Source organism: Tinamus guttatus, unplaced genomic scaffold (genome assembly GCF_059628265.1).
Source record: "Tinamus guttatus ecotype Peru unplaced genomic scaffold, ASM5962826v1 Tinamus_guttatus_pri_ptg000315l, whole genome shotgun sequence".
Classification (NCBI taxonomy): Eukaryota; Metazoa; Chordata; class Aves; order Tinamiformes; family Tinamidae; genus Tinamus; species Tinamus guttatus.
The window spans coordinates 1,610,494-1,634,181 of record NW_028288849.1 but is presented as its reverse complement, the minus strand read 5'-3'; the positions used below and the strand labels follow the sequence as shown (position 1 = coordinate 1,634,181).

The 23,688-nt window shown below is 36.0% G+C and overlaps 1 protein-coding gene across 1 annotated transcript in view; it reads right to left on the bottom strand.

The window, feature by feature from the left end:
• The window catches only part of SEMA5A (semaphorin 5A), a 179,983-nt gene that overhangs the window by 51,150 nt on the left and 105,145 nt on the right, over positions 1-23,688 (bottom strand). Inside the window, exons 12-15 of the mRNA XM_088528915.1 lie at positions 19,312-19,429; positions 14,674-14,855; positions 13,691-13,834; positions 6,707-6,854 (exon numbers count right to left, since the gene is read on the bottom strand). Of these exons, the coding sequence (XP_088385041.1) occupies positions 6,707-6,854; positions 13,691-13,834; positions 14,674-14,855; positions 19,312-19,429 (592 nt within the window). The remainder of the gene's footprint in view (positions 1-6,706; positions 6,855-13,690; positions 13,835-14,673; positions 14,856-19,311; positions 19,430-23,688) is intronic.

Below are 23,688 nucleotides of genomic sequence, written 5' to 3'. Positions count from 1 at the left end.
TCTTAAAAAATTACATTTATATGTCCTACAGTCAGATTTTTGATGGATTAATCCCTGTAATCCATCCTGTTTTTTTTTCCTCGCCTTCTGTGTCATGAATCATTTTTATTTTTCATACAAAATTGCTGATACTAGATTTCTGTACATGTCTAATATTCCTTTTAGCCCTCCATTGCAGGAGCAGATTATATGCACCGATATTAATTCCTTTTCTAAATACTTTAAAGCCTCTTTAACAAAATATTCATGCTGCCAAGCTGCCTCACACAAATGCTTCAATATGTGAATGGGGATTCTGGAATGGCTTTTCAAGAAGGGATAGGACACATAAATCAACCATTTTTAATACAGAGCTTTTTTTTTTTTTTTTTTTTTTTTTTGTTAAGGAAGTTATGTGCTGCTATGTGAATGAATAGAAGTATAATTCTAGTTTTGTGAACAACTGTCTGATTTTTTTTTGAAATTTCTAACTCTGTATCTCTCTAAGCTTTAATTAGAGTGAACTTACTTGATTTTAGATTGAAACATGAATACAGGTCTTGGTTTTCTAGGCAGTGTAACATAAGTCAGATACAGCCCATGACTTTCATCGGGTCACTTCCTCCTGTCCATGACATTCTGTGCTGTGAAAATACCTTTCAAAGTCAAGCAAGGCCAAGAGAGTAGATGTGGGTCTATCGGCCAATTCCGTAAATTTTCACCTAGCTTGTGTGATGGGGAAGGGGACAAAATAAATTCAGCTGTAAAAATAGTATTTTTTGCCTATAAAAGGTGCATCTACACCAATATTATCTCAGCAGCATATGAAGTTGACACAGTCACACTATCAAAGCTTCCTCATTGCAGATATGTGCTATATATAATGTCTTCACACGCATTGACATTTAAATGGTCTTTTACTCGCTGTTTTCAATACCTTAAAGTGCCCTGTTAGAGGACTGCAGAACTATGTCGTGCCCTTCAAGCTGTGAGGACAAATCACTGTGCATACAGGTAAATGAGTTCAGTGTTCCCATGAGCTTCTAAATGAAATGTATAAAGAATATGATACTATCTACTGGAATACTTGGGCCTAAAGATGTTTCAGAAAGCTGCAAAGGACTCAGAGTCACAACATTCTGAATGCACACAAAAATACAGAGAAAACCCAAGTATATGCTCACCTTTTCCTAAGGCTTGTGATCATGCTTTTTCTAGATGAATGTCAGGCCTCAAATGACCTAATTCCTTTGATTTGGTGTATTAATCTGGTATTAGTGCAGAAATCTTCTAATGTGAAACAGAATGTAGAAAAGACGAGGATGAGATAATCAACAGGAATGAAAAAAGAGATCCTTTTAATGACTTCATCCACAAATATTCCAAAGATAATATTTAAAGCGATGACCCAACCTCATACAATCCAGGTAGCATAGAGCCAACCGACATTATTTTCATTGAAAAACAAAGCCCTGTCATAGCCTAATAAATTAAAAATTACTATAATGCTCTGAGACTACATGAAGGGCCAGCAGATGACTAATGTCATGAATTTGTACAGAGTTCTATTTGATTGCACTCTGACGGCTAACAACTGCTGCCAATTAGCCCAGTGAACAAATCAGTCTCACACTCTTCAACAGCTCCTGCAGTAGGAAAGCTATAATGTCAGTGACACACATTGGCTTCACCTATTGCTCCATTTGAAATCCAAGTGAAGAAGAATTCCGAAACAAAAACTCTACTTCGTGTTAACTATCAATCAGCTCTGTGAGCACAGCTCTGTGTAAAAACAGTGATTAAATACATTTGCCCTGGAGCATTTAACTACAGGAGGCTAAATCTAAAAGGAACTAATGATCGAGGGGGGCAATGTCTTATAAGTTGATTTAATATCCACTTATAAAGGGCCATTCTAGATCAGATAGATATGTAACCCCATACCTTGTCTCTGGCTATTGTCAGGTGGAAGTGAGTAGGTCTTGATATGATTGTTAATATTGAGAAGGCAATTTAAAGCTTTACAATGTGATTTACTATGCCTTCCAAAATTTAAATAAAATATTTTGTCTCTTATAATTCAGATTTTCCTGTTATCATGTACACTTCCAGTTATGTGGGCTTTTTGCACTCCGTCAAGTCTCAGCAATTTCTTGCAACAAGTTACCTTATTTAGCAGCTTCCCATGTGAAAAATAGTTCATTTAATTGGCTCCATATTTCCTTAAATTTCAGTATATTATGAGAAAAAGTGAACAGAAATACCAATACTTCCTCTCCAGACCTCTCTGTTTATATATTAGTCCTTCATCCACTGTAATCCTGGCTTCTCTGGTTTATCAAAATCCCAAATTTTTGTCTTTGAGGGACATTTCCCAGACTGCTAGCTCATTTCTACCACTTGCAGTATTCTTTAAGAACTGTGAGATCACAACTGCTTTATATAACAGCACTATCATTTTTCTGAGGTCATTTTCTATACCATGATTTATTCAGGCTCTCTTTTTTTTCTTTTTTTTTCGACTGCAGCTGCACAATGAACTAAGATATTTTTGAACGGCACAAAATAAATATTAAGATTTTTGCATACTTATACAAGAATGAAATATCTGATGGAAGAATTTACTAAAATTAGTAGATGAAATCATAACAACACGCAACTACTGTTCAATCATGAATCCAACAGAGTCAGATAAGTTCAGTTTCAAAACAAGCTTCAGTTTATCACCTTTGAAGGTTACAGTGTAAGTTTACCGGGAGTGGTGAAGAATCACCATCACTGGCAATATATGAAAAATAAAAAGTATACTTTAACTAATTTTAGGCCAGAAGTTACAGGCATCTCTTCTGAAATTAATTTATGTGGTTAGAGGTCACTATAATTAATGGTCATACTTTGAGTTTTAACCAGGGGCTTGTAGGGTTTTTGGGTCACTACTCTGTGACACATTACATAAATTACTGGAGTGCCAGTATATTTGGAGGGCACTCCAGTCTGGTATATTCTGTTTGCCTGATACTAACTTGAAGATAAGAACAAACTTCGTCCAGGAATAGACTGGTAGAAACACCTGGGGTTTTCAGTTTTCAGGAGCTGAATGCTTATTTTTCAACTTTAATTACTTTCAAAATGACATGAATCTTTGCAATCGATTCTTTACACTGGTTTGTTTTGAGCAAGAAAGCCAACATCTTAACTTGAATTTGATTTTCTTTTTCAAAATTAAATAAATCACACTGCAAAATAATTACTAGGTGTATAGTTGATGACTACCTTAAAGCCTCACATCTGGATATCAGCTCACATCAGCATCATCAGGATCACATCAGTTCAAGCAGTTTATGTTTGACATCTAACTTGAATAGGCATGACACCTCACTAAACTTACTCACTCTCTGAAACTTCTAATTTTAGTGCCACATGTACCATTATCGAATTTGTTGCTTAGCGTTTTCTGAAATTATTTGTTGTGATTTTGAGTTTTTGTTTACACTCTGTTAAATTACTTAGCACTGCATGCAATTGCCACAGTATATATTGCATCAAAAAAGCCCGCCTCTACTTTGCTAAACATTTAAAACATACAAGAAACAGTTAATATCCAGAGAGTCTATATTAGAGACAAAGGATAGAAGAAGGAAATGAGCAATGAGGAGGCAAATGTCATAAAAGAAGTATAATTTTTTTGTATCTCATGCTTGTGAAAATGTACTACATGCACACACACAGAAGAAGCATTATAAAACTCTTCACTTCTCACTAGACTAAGCACTTGGAATTTGGTTTGGGAGTCAGGAATATTTTAAAGGCAAACTGTATCCTTTCTGATGGACAAAGCACTTTTGAATACCTTCCGTCTTCAACTTCACTTTAAAGTTTTAATGAAAGAATAAATAAAAAAAGCAAAAACAAACACCAGAAATATTCATGACATATTTTCCATCTGGTGCCGTAACAGCAATTCTGGGATACACGTATTTTTTCTTGCTAGAGTTCTGTTTTCAGCACATTTTCAGAACATCTGGGCAGGGGAGATGCTATGAATGCAACAGTGACAACTAGTTTTAAGAAACAAGTAAAATTCCTTCTTTGTTTTATTCTACAGCAAAAACTTTCAGGCATATGGAAAGTATGCATCTTTTTACCAACTTTTCACTGCAATCGATAAAATTAATGTATATGTTAGTATGACTGAAATGAGAACATGGAATATGTAAAATGTCACCTACTTTGAACCTCAAACTAGACTTCTTATTCTAGCAATAATTCTAAAATGTATATACATAAACATACATATACCTGAGGCAAATTCAAATAAGATTATCATTCACAGTGGAAAACAAGTACGTTGTGAAGCAAATGCAATACTTATCTGAGTATGCTGTAAAATCTGAAGATATTTTTCATTCCAATCACTTCGGTCAACAGACCTAGCTCATGTATCACCTGAATTCATTACAGTAATACCTGTTTTGCGATCCACTTAACCTTTCTACTGCCAGAGTTTGTCTGCTTTTAAATTTAACTGTGATGATCTTATCAGATAATCTCAAGCATTTGGTCTTTGGAAAACTGCTATTTATCTTCCTCATCCAGAGTTTTATTATTATAAGATACTAATATTGCAATGATACCAGGGATCTCTCTAACCAGTCCTGATGAAAATTATTCCAGTAACTTGCTTAATGTCTGCTATAGGACTGATAAATCCAAGGAATGAGCTTATGAGAAACATGCATAAAACCAAAAAAAAAAAAAAATCAAAACACAGCAGTAACCACCTGCTGAGCTACTGCAAACTAACAGCAATACAACAAAGCTGAAAAGGGGAAAAATAAATGATATGTCAAAAACACTTAGTAGAAGTAATTAGGTGGACCCAGATAACAGCTATGAATATGGTAAAAACTTCAAAATGAGAACAGGAATAGATTAGAATTGGCTGTACTACAGTCCCACAATATGGTCTTAGATTGGAAAACAGAAGATGTGAATTCTCCTGTGGCATAAAATCTGCTACACTGATCCTGCTGGCAAACAAGCAGGATTCTTCCTCTCACGAGCTTTATAAAAGCAGTGTTTTTGGCTGTTGTTTTCTCCTCCACTCCTCCCTTTGGAAAAATGTTTTGAAAACAAAGACTCATTGAGTTGAAAGGGCTTCAGAGACAGTATCTAGTCCACGCTACACTTTTGACAGCTCCAAAAATTATTTTCAAGATGAAATCAAGCCTAACAGTTATGGTTTCCTCTTAAATGATAGTTCTCCAGTACTCTATCTTCCTGTTTTTCTCTCCCACCTTTCATGAAAGAAGTCTTGACTACACAGATTTTATACAGCCTTTGAACTATACAGTGACAAAAAATCTATGGCAACTCATGCTATTATGAACATATTATGAATGTTTCCAGAATACAGCCTTACTAAAGGTAAAGATATGGTGAATCTCCTTTAAAACCAATACTATCATCTAAAGGTTGGAAAAGAAAATGCTTTAAGTCCTTCTGTCTATTTTCAGATAGGTCTTTAGATTTTTTTGGTGACAATTGGGCTTGTAACATTTTACATCTGCAAGGCAGATTCAATAACCCACAGAGAAGGCGGAACTCTACCGCTTCCACTGCAATTTTTCTTGAGATTAATTAGCTCTCCAATTGCTGCAAGATCCTCAGTGGAAAAGGCTTTAAAATCAAATTAAATCCAGCAAACATCTTTTGCTACATATTAATCAAAGTTTAGTATTTCCTTACAACACATAGTAAAGATAGGAAACTAGTAGTAACACGGCACAGTAACTTCTCCTTTATTCACTAGTGTAAAAATCCATCTTTTTAATTATTTTGAAGGATACAGCCCTGTAACAATAAAGAGGAAAAATAGTATTGAAGCAGAAGAACCTCTGAGGAATAAGTTATATACAGGCTTTATGTTACTGTCCTTTCCCTTCTGATATTACCCTCCTATATTTATTTATTTATTTCACCCACTTGGAAATTATGAAAAAGCATAAAAATATTTCAGATTTTCTTTTCTATATTAGTACAACAAACTCTAAGACACAAGGAAGGCAGCAGAGTAATTATTATCCAAAGAATTCTTGCTCAGATAGACTTATCCACACAGTCCTTCTATGACTGCAAAAATTCGGACTCGAGAGAGACAGCTTTTAGGTTCAAACTCACTTAAACTTGCTAAGCAAAATACAGACTCCCTACCCAAGTTCTTTGTTTTGGAAGAACGGTGGGGTTTTTTGTTGGTTTCTACCTACTTTTGGTTTGTTTGTTTTTTTTTTTCCTTGGTACACAGTATTAGGCAGGACAAGCCTGTGCTCTAAAACTAAATTTTATTGAAACCATTAAAGCAACAGTTTTCAAAATATAATAATAACAAGAAATATTTGGATTGCCTTGCACACAATCACTGGCTCTGATACTACAGATGCAGCATGAGCACGTAGTGGGACATCAGGAGAGATGAGAGACGGATCTCCCCTTTTCAGTGGAAACCCATCATAGATGTTGCAACATGAAACAAGACTCCAAGGTACATTTTATTTTCACTCACGTTTGCTAAGACTTTTCCTCCACTTCAACCACCTCCTTTCTTCTGGCTTTGATGGGGTTGCCCGTTGAAGAACACAGAGCCACATAAGAGCAGTGCAAAATGACTCTGACAACTCACGTTAGGAGTCGGGCCTATGGGCCATAAGGGACGCGGAGCATGACTTACCACGCTACAGCCAGGACAGTCGGGACCGTTTTCACACGTCCTGCGCCGAGCCTGAATCCCTCCGCCGCACTGCGCCGTGCAACGCTCCCACGGACCCCAGCCTGTCCAAAACACATGGGGAGGGCACAACAAGTGCTCATTGCAATACCTGTGAGAAGGGGAAAAAAAAATTACTACCAGAAAAGATACCTTCCCCCCAAATCCTTCTTTTGCACTATTCAGACAGATGTTCACATATGGAAATACTTCATACAAAGGAGCCCTCTCTGTTTTTAAAGCCCTGTACTAACAGCTGTCACACTGCATAGTGTTTGAACCTTAGAGATCATGATTTTGGCCCAGTAATTGGGAAGAGACAAAAAAATTTCTTAGATTATTCAGTACCTTTATACCACCTATGCAATATAAACACGGTGTTGCACTTGGAACACATAAGCAAAGTTGACGACTACTTCAGTAAACAAATAAGCAAAAGGTAGTGTAGATATAGATATATGGAGTGAGGACTGACTCAACTAAATGAGGTAACCATTTATGCAGACAATCTTCTCTCAATCTCTAAGCCTTGATTAGGATCCACTTATTTCCTCCTTAGTGGAAATGGCTTCTTTGCCTTCTGCAGTACCTCCAAATTTATGCCTAAAATAAAGCTAAAACAGTGACTCTCGATATAAAAAAGTGAATTATTTTGATAGTACTTAATGATGGTATCTCCTAAAAAGCATTTTTACTTAGATTTAGGGTTTTTTAAAAAAAACTATCAAGCTGTTGTTCTAATGATATGTTCAGGTAGTTGGAATGGTCCCAACTTCTAGTGAATTTTCTCATTTTGTTTTGAAAGAACCCCAAACTCCTCATTTTTTCGAGCTTGTCATTTAGTAATACTAAGTATATCATATGCTGCTTGGTAAAGGCCTTCTCCACAGGTATAAAAGATATAGGTCATCAGAAGCTCTGACTAGGTATCTTAAAAAGACTAAGTTTTTATTCAAGATAAATTAAAGTCACGACAGATGCTCAGAAAACAGATGACCCTAAATGGCTGTTCTGATCTCTTGTGAAAGCTCTTGATCCTACTACTTCTGACTGTCCCAAACAGAGAAATCAATCAATTACAGTATTTCCTGGTTTTGCATGGGCTGCTGTCCTTTCGCCTTTCTAGCCAGTTTCCATCACTTTGTGCTCTCATGCAATGAAAACTTAAACAATGTATTTCCTACACAAACAGAAACAAGGCTAGTGTAAACTACTAATATTTTAAACAACAGTAACTATAATCTTTTTTTTTTTTTGTAGAAAGCATTTTTCATTACTGAGGATATTTGATGTTCCAAATTCTGTGGATGTGGTTTTTGTGTTTTATATGTAGTTGAAGGTTTATAGCATATGTTGAAGTCTGTGATTCAAAGATTGTCTTTAGGCCTGAGAACTCCCTTGAAATTTAAAAGGTTGAGTAGGAGATAAACAAGAGAGTAAGATTTGGTTTTATGTTCTGTACAGTTAGAGAAACTACCAAAAGCATGTATTGACCTCTTCTGTGGTTCTCCAGTAAACTGAAACTCCTCTCAATATTTACTAATCTGCTTTCTCTAAATTTCTCAGTGCATGATTTGAGTAAATTATTTACAGTAGTGGCCTGTGCATAGACTATTTTTTCTTTGTGAAGTTGGCAATTACTGATGCATAGACACATGAGTATAATGGATAGTAGGGCTTATCTCACCTAAAACCAGACTTTTACAAAGTTGATGTCTATAAATTGTCATCTAAACCTCAGCAATAGTCAATGGAAAGAAACGGTCTTTTTAAAAACATCATTCATGCCACCCTCAAGTAGGATACCTAATGCAGGTCCCACAAATCAAACCCTCATCGTACCATTTTCTCTCCATTGACTATAAAGGCAGTCTAGACAGATCAGTCTAAGGTAGCTGAGGATTTAATTTTACCTGTCAGTGTCTGCATGGGAGACAGTTGTCTAATCTCCCATTACAGTCAATGGAGACTTCATCAATACAAGCAATGTACACTAGAATGATTAATTTGACCAAGTGCAGGAATCTACAGTAAAGCAAGACAAATGACTCTCTATTCTCCACTGCCTATATTGACCAGATTTCTACAGACTACAGTACAGCTCAGACATCTGACTCTCAGATAAACACTCACACTGTGGACACCTGAAGTTAAGTGTGATAAATCTCACATAGATGAGAATCATTACACTTTACTTCTCTGTAGAGTGCCTCTTTTAATGCTAAAGTGCCATGTCACCTGCTCTGTCACTTGAGTGGGAGACAGAAAATAAACATAACAATTGACACAGTAAGCACTTCAAAGGTTTGCAATGTCAGAAGTCTGTTAACCAAGACTATTTAGAGATAGAGCTGGAGCTGCAAAGGGAAACTGAAAAACATCTAAAAGGCCCATTCAATGCTTAGCTTCCATTTAAAAGAAAAAAAAATTAAAAAGGCTGATTTTTGTTTGTCTGTTTGTTTCTGTTTCTTAGGAAAAAAAAAAAAAGGAACACCAAAGCTGCAATCTTATTTTCACTTCAGTTAGCCATCTTCTGAAAATAGCAGGTATGCTTTTATACTTAGAGACATCCCTGCAACTGGTCTTCGAGAGCTTTGCTACAGCAAGGGTTTCTGAGCCAAGTTTTATTATGCTCTTCTTGGCTGCATTTCAAGTATCTCAGTAACCCTCTTTTGCTCTTTTGCTCTCTCTCCCCCTTTCAGATTTGTTCTCAGGACCCACAGGGCTAACAGTTTAGAGTAATTCAGCAAAGCATGCAACATAAGAAACTTAGATCTGTGAAACGAGTGCCCTCTCCCCTAATCCCTTCTCTGACTGTGCTTAGGTCAGAAGAGAGAACAGCCTAGAAAAAGGCAAGTTTGGTACAGCGACTCTTCCCATGCAATGGGGAATCCAAGTTCAAATGCCTTAAATAAATGACTTGTCATACAGGGGAGACAGAGAGCATCCTCTATCCAGATCTAGTTGATAACCAGTAGTTCATACAGCAGTTTTTAATTTTTACTGAGGCAATTCCAGTACAAATGCAACTGTTGTTCCTATGAAGAACAGATCCTTTATTAATACATGAGTTTATTTCCATCTTGCCACGCAGCACTGAGTACCTCAAGATTATTTTTTTATTTTTTTTTGGAGGAATGCTATTTTATTTAAACACATAATTATTAATTTTGAATGTAGGATTGTGCTAGAGTGTATTTAAGAAAAATAAACCTCCATTACTGCTTGCCTATATCTGTGATATATTTTCTTTGCAGCAGGTACTAGTGGTTACCAGCTGTTGAGTTATGGAAAGCACATTCTATATGCTGCATTCCTGAAATTGAAACTAGACATATGATTCAAACAGATTCCTTCTGGGAGGACACTACTGAAACAACAGAAATCTTCCAGGGTTTTGAAAGTGTTACTCCTCACCTCCAAACAATTTGTTTTCCTGACTGGCTCTGTATCTTTTTCTTCCTATGTCATGGAAGACAAATACATTCACTAAAAACGAGAGCTTCTTGCTCTCATGTCCCTCATTTCTGCACAAAATAGAGAGAGAGATCAGTGGCTTTAGTGGGTCCTCTCTCCACCGAAAGAGGCTGGACAAACATTTTTGCTCAGCAAAGAAATAAAGTGAGGATACTGTAAACTATTTAAACTAAAACTTGAAGATTTTTCCAGCAGCTTCAGGGAATATTCCGCCCACAGGAAAAAATGTAAATTAGTAAATCCCTAAAGAATATCAAGATGTCTTCCATCTTAAGTTTCACAACATATATATTTCTTCTGATAAACAAGTTTTATTAAAATACTAGTTTTACTCCCTTTCCATATGAGGTCTAAACACACACAGGACATGGGCTGCACTTTTGACCTGTTTCTACAGAGCAAATTGGCTTTGCATCACAGTTTTGGTAGCGCTCTCTCAACTATTTTCCATTCCCTGCTTTAGCAAAAGACTATGCAACAGCTTAATCTGCCTGCATGTCTTTAATTTGGTAACTAGTGCCATGGATTTCAAGGGAACAACAAACAAGCACAAACCTGCTTGCTACATAAGACACTGTAGGAATATGGCCTTCATGAGAAAAAAACAAATATAATCTAGTCACATGTATAGCCCTTAATACATGAACATAATCGTAAAACTGAATATTCATTCACATTTGTAGGAGGATTTGCTTCAGTCCCAAGCTGCCTTTTCTGTGTTTACCTCCTAGGGCATGATGCAACGGAGCTCCCCTGGATCCGATGCGCACTGCAAAGCTGTTCAGAACTAGGCACGATGCTGGCTGCAGAAACCAATTTCTGTATTTGCACACCAGAATATGAGAGGCTGGCATGAATATGTATTTTTATAAAGTACAGGCACACAACGTGTAAACCACGTAATCCCATTTTTTTGTTAAGACTCTGCATATATTGATTTCACACACGGGCTTAACTAAGTTGTTAAGCTGTTTACGAACAATCATTATTTTCAGAGAAATCTGAAAAGCTGCTTGCAGATACTCTAGGTGCAGAAAATCCATAGACAAGGAAAGATCTGAACAAAATGATTGCACAGGTAGGATGAAGGAGGCAGAGTACTGTGTGTATGGGAGAAAGGTAAAACCTGATATCTAAATATTTTTATGAATTATGCACATGGACTACTTGCTTAGCAACCCTACGTATACTGAGTCCAGTTTTCAAATGCATGGTCGCCATTTGTTGCAGAGTTAACCTCACTGGTTCTTGAGTTAAGTTGATACTCACTGTTCTTATAGCTCAAAACTCTCTATGAGGCAAGAAAAATATCTTTACTCTTCTAAATTTTACACTGCTTTGTCCTTAGCACTATTTATTTGCTCCTTCCTGCTCCAAAATGATTTACTCAAATACTTACACTGGGAAATAACTACTGGGTACCCCATTCCTCCAGGAGGGCAGCCTTACAAATGATAGGGCAAAAATTTCTAACATAGCACACCTTGAATTAAATTATGAAAGTAAGCCTTTTGAAAGTATCAGTATATATCACGAGTAACCTGAACAAGATCAGAGTAAAGGTAGGAAGGTTGCTGTGAGCCAACTACTCAGTTGGAGGTGGCTGTATATGGAGATGCAATATCCATTAGAGGTGAGAATGCTTCAAGGAGAGAGGAAACAGGTGGAGGAGCTAAGAAAGACCAAGGGTACTCTGCAATAAGCTCACAGGTACATCCATCCTAGACTGCTGCTCAGCCGAATGAGGAGCAAAAGGACATGTTCCTTGCAGGCTACAAAAGCACAGAACCTTAAGTCTGCTGTTTCTTCAGAACTACTACATACTAAAAATCAACCCTTTAAAGTTATTTTTGTTTCAACTCATTGTATAACTTTTTTTTTTTTTTAGTGCATCCATTTTCTTAATAGCAGATATTTTTGCTCTTACAATCACCTAAGCATTTTTGTTTTCTGCATCTCTCTGAATCTCCTTATTGGCCCTTTTTCATGTTAAAATTAAGATAAACAATAATTACTAACATTCCTACTGCAGCACCAAAATGGCTACTCAAACACAAGTCTCTTCTTTTACACTCTCTCTTACTGTGTCTTGCCCTGGACTGACCTATCACTTCAAAGATATCAGTAACTTATTCATGATGGGGAGAAATATGTAAATCTAGTAATTCTACACTTGGTAGTGACAGCTTTTTTGTTGAACAACCTATTTTCAGAAAGCGATTTACAGAAAAACAAAATGCTCCCCTCCGTGATGAAATCACTGTATATAATCATGGCTCTGAAACAGTAAGAAGTTTTCACATGCGCTGCCATACTGATGCTTTACACTTGGAGTTGGAAAGACAGGATCCAGTCCTTGATCTTCTGTTAGTACATAAATATGTGATGCAGCCTCTCTTTGTTGGGATCTCTTTATCTGACAAAATGGTAGGGCTAATATAATAAGGAAATCCCCCACAATCTCATCATAAAGGTTCCTGGATCTTGCTTTTATCTGCCTGCAATATATGATGTTAATCATTCCTTCTTTGCTTATGTGAAAACATTTTAGGGAAACACTGAAGTAAGCTACAAGTGCACACTGAGAGCAAACTTCTCCTCACGTATCTCTTGGAACAATAACTACAGTACTCCAAACGCTAACACTAACCACAATCTTCTGCTTGCAAACTTTCTGGTAAGCCTCAGGAAACAAGATAATACATATAAGAATTATAGTCTGCCTGAATAGATATTAATTTGCTTTAAAGAAATGTTTAATTGCTGTTATAATTCACAGCACATAACTTGAAACATAAATACGTTATGTTCAAATAACTTGAACATAAATTAGAAACTTTAGGATATATGGCTAATGGAATCAGAGACTCAAGCTTTACATTCTCAGCTAGGGACAAAATGCCCAGTCCTATGCAAAGCAGCAGACTGTGAAAACAAATCCTGAGTTAGATGCCTGACTTGATCTTTTGAGGGGTATCTATATATATATATGTATGTATATATACATATATATAAAAAATGTGTGTGTGTGTGTGTATATAAATACGCATATTTTTATATGTAGTATAAATACATATGTATGTATAAACATATATATATATATATATATATATATATACACACACACAAACAATTTAAGTTTTCCTGAAACCTTACTAAAACATTTTTGAGTCCAGTCTGTAATTTTGTGATTTAATATAAGACAAAGCCCCTGAAACTTCCCAACATGTTGTACATAGGCTCAATTCACTCGCAGTATCAGTAACACAGTGTTGTGACCTTACTATATTTTGCTCTGAATTCCAGGTCTTGAGGCTGGGCAAGATGCAGTTCAAGACACCCTGCAATCAATTTTCCAGGAGAATCAGCTTTCAGGGTCTCAAGGGGCAGCAAAGAGGATTGCTTTAGCACAGTGCTGAACATAGCTGAGCAGCAGAAGTTAAAGCAAATGATAGGGAACAGCGAGCTCACCTTTCCTCGCGATTCTGCCCCACGCAGACACGTCCTCCGTGTCGAGGGGTTGGGTTGCTGCAGGAGCGCTGGCGAACTTGAAAGCCTATTCCACAAGTGGTACTACAAGGGGACCAAGAAGTCCACGGCGTCCAGCCTCCATTTCTGGTAGAACAAAAAGCTCAGGCTCTGTCATCTGTTATACATAGCGAATGGCTGATTAGGTGTGACTGGCAACAGAACCCGGCCCATTAATATTTCTGTAGAAATAATTTATTCTGCATGATGTTCCATTTCTTAAAGAATATTGAGCTAAATTATAGGTGCTCTCATCCTTCCATATCCCCTGCACCTGCTAGACAGACCCCATTACATAATGAGTAAAATACAGTGTCCAAAGATATGAAGCTATTGAGTATCTTTCAGTCAGTCTATTCTGGGTAGATCTGATCTTCAAATTCCTGTATCAAAGTTATGAAGATAACTTCAAATTATGTATTTAATTTATTATTTGCAGTTATTTTTACTACTAGGGAGATTAAAATGTCACGTTTTGCTCCCTTTTCTGAAAGGAAAATGATTAGAAAAGGGAAGAAAAGTTTCAAGAGAAGTAGAGTCAAGATGTATTAGATTACAATTTCAATAGGATATTTCCAGTAGAAAAGTTTAAAAAGGAATTTCACACTCCACAAAAAAAAAAAAAAAGAACTTCAGCAATGTCCAGAACTTTCCAATGGCTAGTGTGCAGTTTTTGTATTGATGATAAAACAGAACAAATAGAAAATCGAGAAGATCAAAATCCAATCATAATGAATTCTTGAAGTTTCATCATAAAAGCAAAAGTTAAAATAATGTCTTGTGTGATTTTGAAATAAACTTGTTTTTAAAATTTGAAAACTAACTAGATTTAATAATAAAGAAGATGAAAGATTATTCCAATAGCAACCATGAGTTTAAATGTCATTAATCTTGATGTATCACTATTGTGAAATTGCTTTGTGTACCTGGAGCAGTTGGCAATTTCCATGGTCGGTCCTTCACACAGCCAGCCTCCACACTGAGGAGCTGGGCTGTCACACAGACGAGTCCTGCAGAGGCAGGAGCCAATGCTGGCACCATCCGTGTGGGTGCAAGGTTTCCATTGTGACCATGTCCCGAAACTCCCGTCCACGGTCAAATTCCTGGTCTAGGAACAAACAGAGCAGAAAAGCTTATTCTGAAGCCTGGTAGGTTTCTCTTTGCTTTTTCTTGCCTCCCACACAGCAAACTCGCCTCGCTGCAACTTCTGCAGCTGCATGAGCCCCAGCACCCACCCCAAACCTCCAATTGATATGGGCCACTGCAAGCCTCTCCCGTAGCCAGGAAAATAATTGTAACTAATTGATACCTCTGATAACCATGCTTTCCTACAGTAATTCCACAGAGCTGTTTAGTTTCACTTTCTGAGTTATCTTCTAATAACAGTATTCCATATTTCCTCAAACTTTCCTGTGATTAGGATTAATAAGCATGTGCAAGAATGCTTATGGAAACCTCGATCTAGGCCAAAAAGGAGAGACAGTAGGGGAAAATATTCAAGGTAAGGAAGTGGCTTGAATCAATCTCAAAGCTTCAGGATAAGCATTTCTTTTTTTACAATCTTTTTTTGAAATACATATTTTAAAATCATTTCAAAGGAATGAAATCTATTTTTAAGTATGACTATCAATAAGTATTTTAGGTCATTATATGCATGTGTTCTAAAAACATCCTTAAAAGTTACCATCATGATCATAGTATCAAAGTTACCATCATTCATAACACATGTTAATGCAATTTTTTTCACTGATATATTTGATGGATTTTATTTAACTGTCCAGTTAAATAAAACGTCCTAACTCCAGTTCCATCAGTCTTCCCTGCTACTGGAACCTTTAAAGAAACTGGAGGTGGACATAGGAATTCAGCTCTCTTGGCTCTTGTAATATTAATTTAGTTGTATTTATTTTTACCAGGTGTTTACCTCTGGTTATCCTTATAAATGGAAAAGATGGTCATTTTTCCACTTAAATGTTAACAGACTTGCCAGGTTTAGTCATCACATTTTATTCTTCAGTCAACACAACAGAACTAATAAGAGACAGCTAAATAGTATCTACAGTTATTCTTAAATTAAGAATAAATACATATGTGTTGTATTCCTTCATATCTTACCAAATGTGTAAGAACAATGTAGCACATACTCCACTAGTGGCTACAATTGCAAAATTGTTATGAATTAAATGAAATGGTGTCAATGATGTCTCCCTTGGCTATTTTTAGTATCTCTTCATTTATTCATGGTGGGAAATACATGTTTCACTAATAATTTGAAGATATAAAAACCAAATCAATCACAACACTGACACATTTCCAGTGCCTTACTGCATGTTGCCTGATTCTTTTCACTTTGGTAAAGGTTCTATAATTTCATTATCAATTACTTTTCTCATGATTTATCCTTCACAAATACTGCTACTCCAAGGAAAAGATAGGTTTGTATTCTATTCACTTACAGGTGACATAAGAATAATTCATCATTTTAGAGTTCTGACACCTGTTGATTGAAAATAATGTACCAGTCTTTGCTCACATGCAGTATCTGCTCTTATTTTTCATCATGAGATGAGTTTTGTGTTGTCTAAGTGACAAGCATACTTTCTCTCTTACATTGCTGTTTTTAAAAATATATATAGTCCATAGACCAGTAATGATATTTCTCCAGCCCAATTAATGTCATTAAGTGTGAAAAAATATCTGTAATGCTTTCTTTTCTGTGCTGTATCAAAGCATCTTTGTCATCACAGCTACAATTAGAAACTAAACCTACAGTTGCCTATGGTTACTGTAATTTACATCAAATGACAGGGAAGTTATTCATCAAAACCGCATAAAAGCATGCGCTAGGAAACACATACTGATGGCAGGTTTGTCTGATTCCCCCAACTCCTGTAAAGCTCTTCTCTGGCCAAATGGATGAAGTTCAAAACAGCTATGTGTACTACAGCACTTATTACTGTGCACAGAATTGGTGTACTCATACCAAGCAAAACAATACCTAAAATACCCACTTGAGAATTGCAACTAGTTATACTCTCGTTTTTTTCTTCTTTTCTCAGAGTAGTGAATAAAAAGGCCTCAAATCATTTGCTTTTAGAAAAAAACATGTTCATGCATTTGTCTCACAAATTTTCTGTAACATTAAAAAGATCAGTGTAGCTTACACAGTTAATACATTGGAACCGAATGGAACCAAAATAGATGGTAGAAAGTTTTCTAATGCCCTGGTAAGTTTTGCTTTCAACAGTATCTTAGCTAGATACAGTAACAGCTATGCATGTGCATAGCTTAGCCATCCGCAAAACAGAATAAACAATATCTTGGCTTGTATATCCTGTGAATATAGCATGAAAAATGCAATAAAGACAAATATTTGAAAGCTTTACTAGGCAAAATTGTAACCTATTGCCATTTACCAGAATACACTGCTATTTTTAAAACAAAGTTTCTATGAAGTTGAAAATTTGTGCAATAACAAGCTTTTAAGGTTTTAGAGAGTAAAGTACCACAATCACCCTTTCCAATTTACAGAGATAGTTCATTAATACTAAAAATTTCTTTTTAGTAATTCCAGTCTACCAATTTGTGTAATTCCTTTTGAGGCTTGTTTATCATTTCATCTCTAATCTGCAGAATAAGTCTCAGATACGTGGATGGATTTGTGATCCAGCCTTTGGTGTTCCCCTACTGTGTCTGCACTGTCAGATCCTACAAAATTGACACTAAAAAAAATGCTTTTCAGTTGAACAGGACAGAATTAAAGGTTGTTTCTTAAAGCATGAATCCTTCCTCTTTTCTGATCACTAAAGAAAGTAAGAGCTAATGCCAGAATTCATAGACTAAGCAATAGGCAGACTGCCCATGCAAATAACAAACCTACTCATTGCAGTAATTCTTCCCAACATAGTATTCCCGCTACACCATGAGCAAACTGTCCACGTAACCACATTTATTCTGTGGGATTACTGCAGGGAGATATGATATGCTTCACACTTGGAAGCCAATGTATGGTGCATCTAGTTACTTGACAACGATGGACTTGTTGTCACTAGTGACTGAATCCAGGCTTTCTGCGAGACAGTGGCTATATCTATATTAACAAGTGGCATGGACATAAACCGTTATGTCTAGCAAGTAAAACAGTTGGTGCTGAACATGCATACTGCATATACCATCCACATTTTGTGGGGTTTCCTATGGACTCCCTCTGGCCATGGACCAGTAGGTCCAGGCATGGACCATGCCTGTAAGTAGTTGGAGCACATTTTTATTTTAATTTAACATGAAAGTAAAGCAGCTTACATACTTCAAAGATGGCTTTCCATGTGAGCCAAGATCAGTAAATAGCAAAAATCGAGCTATTTATCCCCAAATCTGCCCCTGATTTTGAACTAAAGTGATAATACAGATGAACCCAGTGAAAGCCTTTTTTATTAAGCCACTATGTCAGAGCATGGATGTAGAGAACAGGACAAGATTTTGTTTGAATGATTAATATTGTCAAGTGCTGACAATTAGAACTTAGGAGCTAGTTCTCAAGGACTTCAGAATCAGTGCAGTGATCTGTATCCATCAGATTGCTGCAACACATGTAGAGATCACAAGCAAGAGTTAGAAGTGTTCCACACGAATCCTGCAAATCTCTAATTCACTAAACAAGCACATCTTAATAGAGATAAATGTCAGTAAGTTTGAGATGAACTAAGGATGAGCTTGTTAAACACATGAAGAATAGGCCATGGATGTCGTATTAGTATAAATTCCTACATATGTGTGTTCCAGTAGCATGTGGGGACAAGTCTAGGAAGCCCTTGTTACTGATGAAGAATTGAATTGTAAAGGTTTGTAAAAATTGTAGAAATTGTAAAAAGACAAAATAGCATAAGGTTACAACAGGTAGAGTTTGGAAGCAGAAGGAAAATTCTTACCCCCTTTCCTGCTCATAGAAGGGAGGGAATAGAATCACTGTTAAAAGAACACTGGAACCACATTGAAAAGAAGGGGTATAAAATCAACTTTGTTGTTATTTATTTCATATTAAATTTATATTCATTTTTTTAAAAAATAGAATTGATTAGCAACTGTAAATATTAACACTCATACTTGCTGCAACTATCACTTGTGTCATTATTTGAGGGAATTGTATTCCAATACAATTTATCTAATTTTTGCACTTTGGAATACTTATATAGCTTTTTTATCTTAGTAAGACATATTGCTAATAGCTATTGTTACGGTCTTTAAAGGAAAGATCTTCCAGCAACTGCACCTTTAAAGTACAAAGGAAAAATGTGCCAACTTTTCAAATCTTTGTGAAGATGTTCACTGCAACATACAGATGTTGCAGTGGAAAAGCAACTACCTTTTGAAAGATCTGTAAATAATTTGATCATATGATAAAGCAGTTTGATAAGAAACTAAACTCTTGGTTCAAATCTGATGGGAAGGCCTGAGGCTTAGAAAAAAAAAATCTTTCTCAGCTTGACAATCTTAGACTATTTTGTTTTTGAGATATACATGGAATCACAAATCTTAAAAGGTAAAGGAAGGATTTTTGGACTTACTGGACACACAGTAATGCTTTGCTCCCACTGACTCATGCTCAGACTTTCTTCCAGTGTTGTACATTTCTTCATCACCATGTCCCAGCCACAATAAGGATCTTGGGATCCAATGCATGCACTGTGAATGAAAACCAGTCACACAACATGAACATTTACCCTTGTCCATACAGACCCCATGATCTCTCAGAAACCACATGGTTTCTCTTCGTATTTCATAGATTTAAAGCCTACAGTGAAAGTGATCTCTCCAATGATGTAGCTGGATGAAATGACAAAGGAGTAAATAGAGAAAAATGAATCTGAATGCCTATACAAAGCTAGGATTTCTTTCAAGCGCAAAACTGAATACCCACCTGCATGAAGGATACGTAGTCAAAACTTAATATTGTACTTAACTGTTGCAGAACTACAGTCACAGAACTTAATTGCTATAGAACTACAGCAATTCAAAAACCATACATTTTCTGCTCCAGGTAAAGGATTCCTGGTAAAGGAACATAGGTTCTTCAAAAGAAATTTGGGATAGAGGGGGCGTTTCCCAAAACAATCTATAAATTAATCCTGTAAACAGGTTAACTCTTCAAACCAAAGTGCCAGGAAATTTTCTATGAGAGATACTCCTTTCATGTGGTCACTTTTTTTTAAGTTACATTCTAAGCAATTGTCCCAGACATTATGATATCTAAGTCTCATACTGTAAAAAAACTATATTTTTTGAAATTATATGCTTCAACAGGTTAATCACACAGTTTCTCATCTGGCCTCTCTCTCTGCCTGTTCAATTCATGATGCTAGATGCATTCATGCAGTGAGGCAGAGCCTGGCATAGGCATTATCCTCAAACAAGAGCTATTTCCTTCTGCCATGTCCCCAGGCCTTGGCACAGTGCTCCCTTTCTGTTCTCCTTCCTCACAACTCAGAGGGTTTTCTTATTCATGTGCTTTCAATCACTCAGAACACAAATAGCTCTGAAAAGTGTGTATATATATATATATACATATATATATATATATATATCTTCTTGCTTTTAAGTAACAAGGACAATAGAGGCTATATCTGCTTAAAAGTTTACTTGAAAATTAGATACTAGTTATCTTTATCCCCTTCTCCTTCATAAAACCCTGTCTAAATTAAAATCATTTTAGATATTACTGTTAGAACATTACATAATTTTTAAAATTATGATTAGATCTCTTAGTTGACAGAAAGACCCTTTCCAATAGGGACAGAGTAACTGGCATAAATGGATAGTATATTAGCTATCTTATCTTATAGCTAGATTATATTAGCTATCCTATCTGCCTTAAATTTCCATTTCATCAGATATAAAAATGAATGTATTGTTTGCTACTCCCAGTAAGTGCCAAACAATATCCCTAACACTAGACATGACTTAATAAAGGTGAATTGGTTTATCCTAAAACTCTAGATGCAACTTATGCTAGTAGTGTAGAGAGCAGGTTCTCTCTGGAGAACTATTCTACACGGTTTGGCTTCTACCGCTTGATTCCAGTTTTCTTCTATGTCATCAATTACTATTTGTTATCAAAAGTAAATTATCAAGTATGTCTTCTGCAGTGCATTGATTTGGTTGTGAAGATTCAGCATGTTTCCCGACAATCATGCAACATTTAAACACTATATTTTTACTGACTAGGAATGGAGCTGTAAGTTACACTAAAGCAGGCTGGCAAGAGCAGTGTATCTACTGAGCTAGCTATGCCTACCCAGTTCCAATTACTGTCCACTGTAATCCACACAGTTTGTTTATTAGGAACTAAACTGAGGTCTCCATCTTACTTCACATAAACCAGATTCCTCACTGGAATATAAAGATAAAAGACTGCCTTAAGTTCCAAAAACATCGTGCCATTCATGTCCAAATGGATAAACAAATCTGATATTAGACATCTATAAACAGGTATCTGTCAGTGTATTCATTATTACTGGTTTAGCACATATATATGCAATGAAGAAGGGGGATCTACAGAGAGAGCTGACTGATGTCAAAGAATATAATTGTAGATATACAATTTACAGGGTCCGATAGGCTCAAACTGCGATGCATATGAAATATTCAGGGTCTTGCCCAACTTTTCCCTGTAATGTTAAGAAAAATCAAAGCTTTTAATCATCTCAGCTACTCTGTGTGGGACTGCTACTGCTTCCTCCTACTTCCATTCCTTTAAGACAATTGGAATAGATCTAGGTACGATTCAGTGTAGCAGCATACAGTGACAACAAGAGCCTTAAATCTACAAGCTGCTCCTTTCAAAGCCAGAGCCAGGGATTTATGTATTATTTATTTAGTGAAGGGTTTATAACTCACAGCCCTTCGAATATGGATGCTTGCAAGTAGCTCTACCATGATCCTGGGAACAAATTTGAAAGCCAACTTTCAGAAAGCTGTGTCTACAAGAGAATGGAGGCTTGTCATTCATTGGAAAGACATAAGACCTGAGGGATCCCAGGTTCGCATCCATGGTCGATCAGTGAAGACACAGTTTCCAAACCTCTTATTAGGAGGTAGGAGACAGGGAATGCCAGGAGCAAATCCATGGCTGACAAACAGGCTCTGAAACTCTGAGTTACCTACATTACAAGGCTATCCCAGAACAAGAGATTTGGGGATTCTCCTACAAGTTCCTGTGAGAAAATTAAAGGCTTGTTTTGAAAATTTATTTCTATGCATCTTTAATAATAAATATGACCCTATATTGAGAGATGTATATACTAAGGGTGTGTGCATATGTGTGTATTAAATGCATTTATCTCTCTATTTAGATATGTAAACTATGAGTTATACATAATGAAAAAAACCCTAAGCCAAAACAAACAAACAAGCTCAGCATTTGCCATAAGGTCAAGAAAGAAATATGGTCAAATTTACCTTTCAATGTTAGTTTTAAACTGTAATAACTATAGAAGCATTTCTACCACAAAAAATATTTTGAAATTAAATAGGATGAGGCAGGGAACAATATCCTCATTAAGTTCCACAGGTTTTCCAAGACTGAAAACATTCACAGAAACAACTCCTTCAGATCTAAAATCACTTCTTGGAAACGTGGCTGCAGTTCACATAGTCACAGCAAGAATACTTTCACTCTCAGACATCCAGGTCCATATAGACTCTCAACAAAAAGAAAATCTCCACAAAAAGATCAAGAGCTACAAATAATTCTCATGAGAAAACAACTGATGTGCAATGCAGAGCACTAAAAGGTAGTGTATGAGCTGGCCTATTTGGGTAGCAATCCTGTACAGGGCATCTTAAATTATTAAAATAAAAATCCTCCAAACTTGCTCATATTTTTCAATCCCTTTAACTTATCTCTTCATAGAAAATACTCACCGAGTATCAGACAATTGGTGAAATGATCTCTTGGAAAATGGGTTGTCTTAAGCATGTTAATCGATTTGCAATAAAAACATATGAGTAGCAACATCGGACTTAAAATTCCCTAAACTTAAACCTCAACTTTTGGTATTGTTTAAAGTAAAGAAATCAGAACTTGGGAAAACCACAAGTCTGTTTTAAATTTTTATATCTTTAGGTCACTTCTAAAATAATAACCACCCATAAAATCTGTTTTTCTTAAGACTTTGCAAATTAAAGGAAAAGACATTTTCCTTTGCCCCCTTAAAATATTGCCTTAAACATACTGTGGACAGGCTGTAAATTCCTAGCTCTTTATCAAAATTACTGCAATAAAATGCATGCACGCAGACATTACACAAATATTTGACCATAGAAAAGAGTTTTGCAGTCCAACAAAATGGGAATACCCAGTTTATCTTTGATGGATGTCATGGAGCAGAAAGACAAAGACGCTTTCTGCAAATACCTTGGTTTTCAGAGAAGAAACACAAAATACAGTTCAGCCTCTAATCTATATAGCTTGGATTGGCTCAATTTCCAGTGAAATTTCTGAATGAAGAAGACTTCCAATTGTTATTTACTGCATAGTTTTATTACCCAGTAATATTTTAAATATATAATGTAAAAACATCTTTTTTTTTTCTTTTACACATCCAAGACGTCATTGTTTTCAATTCCTGATGACTTGCTTGAGAAGATTAAGGAACACGTATGCATAAACTTTCATTGCCCTTATGCCTACTACCGATACACTGAAAAAATCCAGTGCAAATTACAACCTCAATAAATTTGCTGAATTTTGCTACAGCTGCCAATAAAAGAGAGATGACTAGTTCTTTTATTTTAGAGTACTCAGTCCTTATCCCTTACGTTTTGCTCCTTATTACATACATAAAGTCCTGAAAGCCAATAGTAAGAACTGCAGTTTTAGAGATTTTAATAGTTTGTGATAATTATTTTATTATGTTCAATTATGGTTAATTAGCAGTACAAAA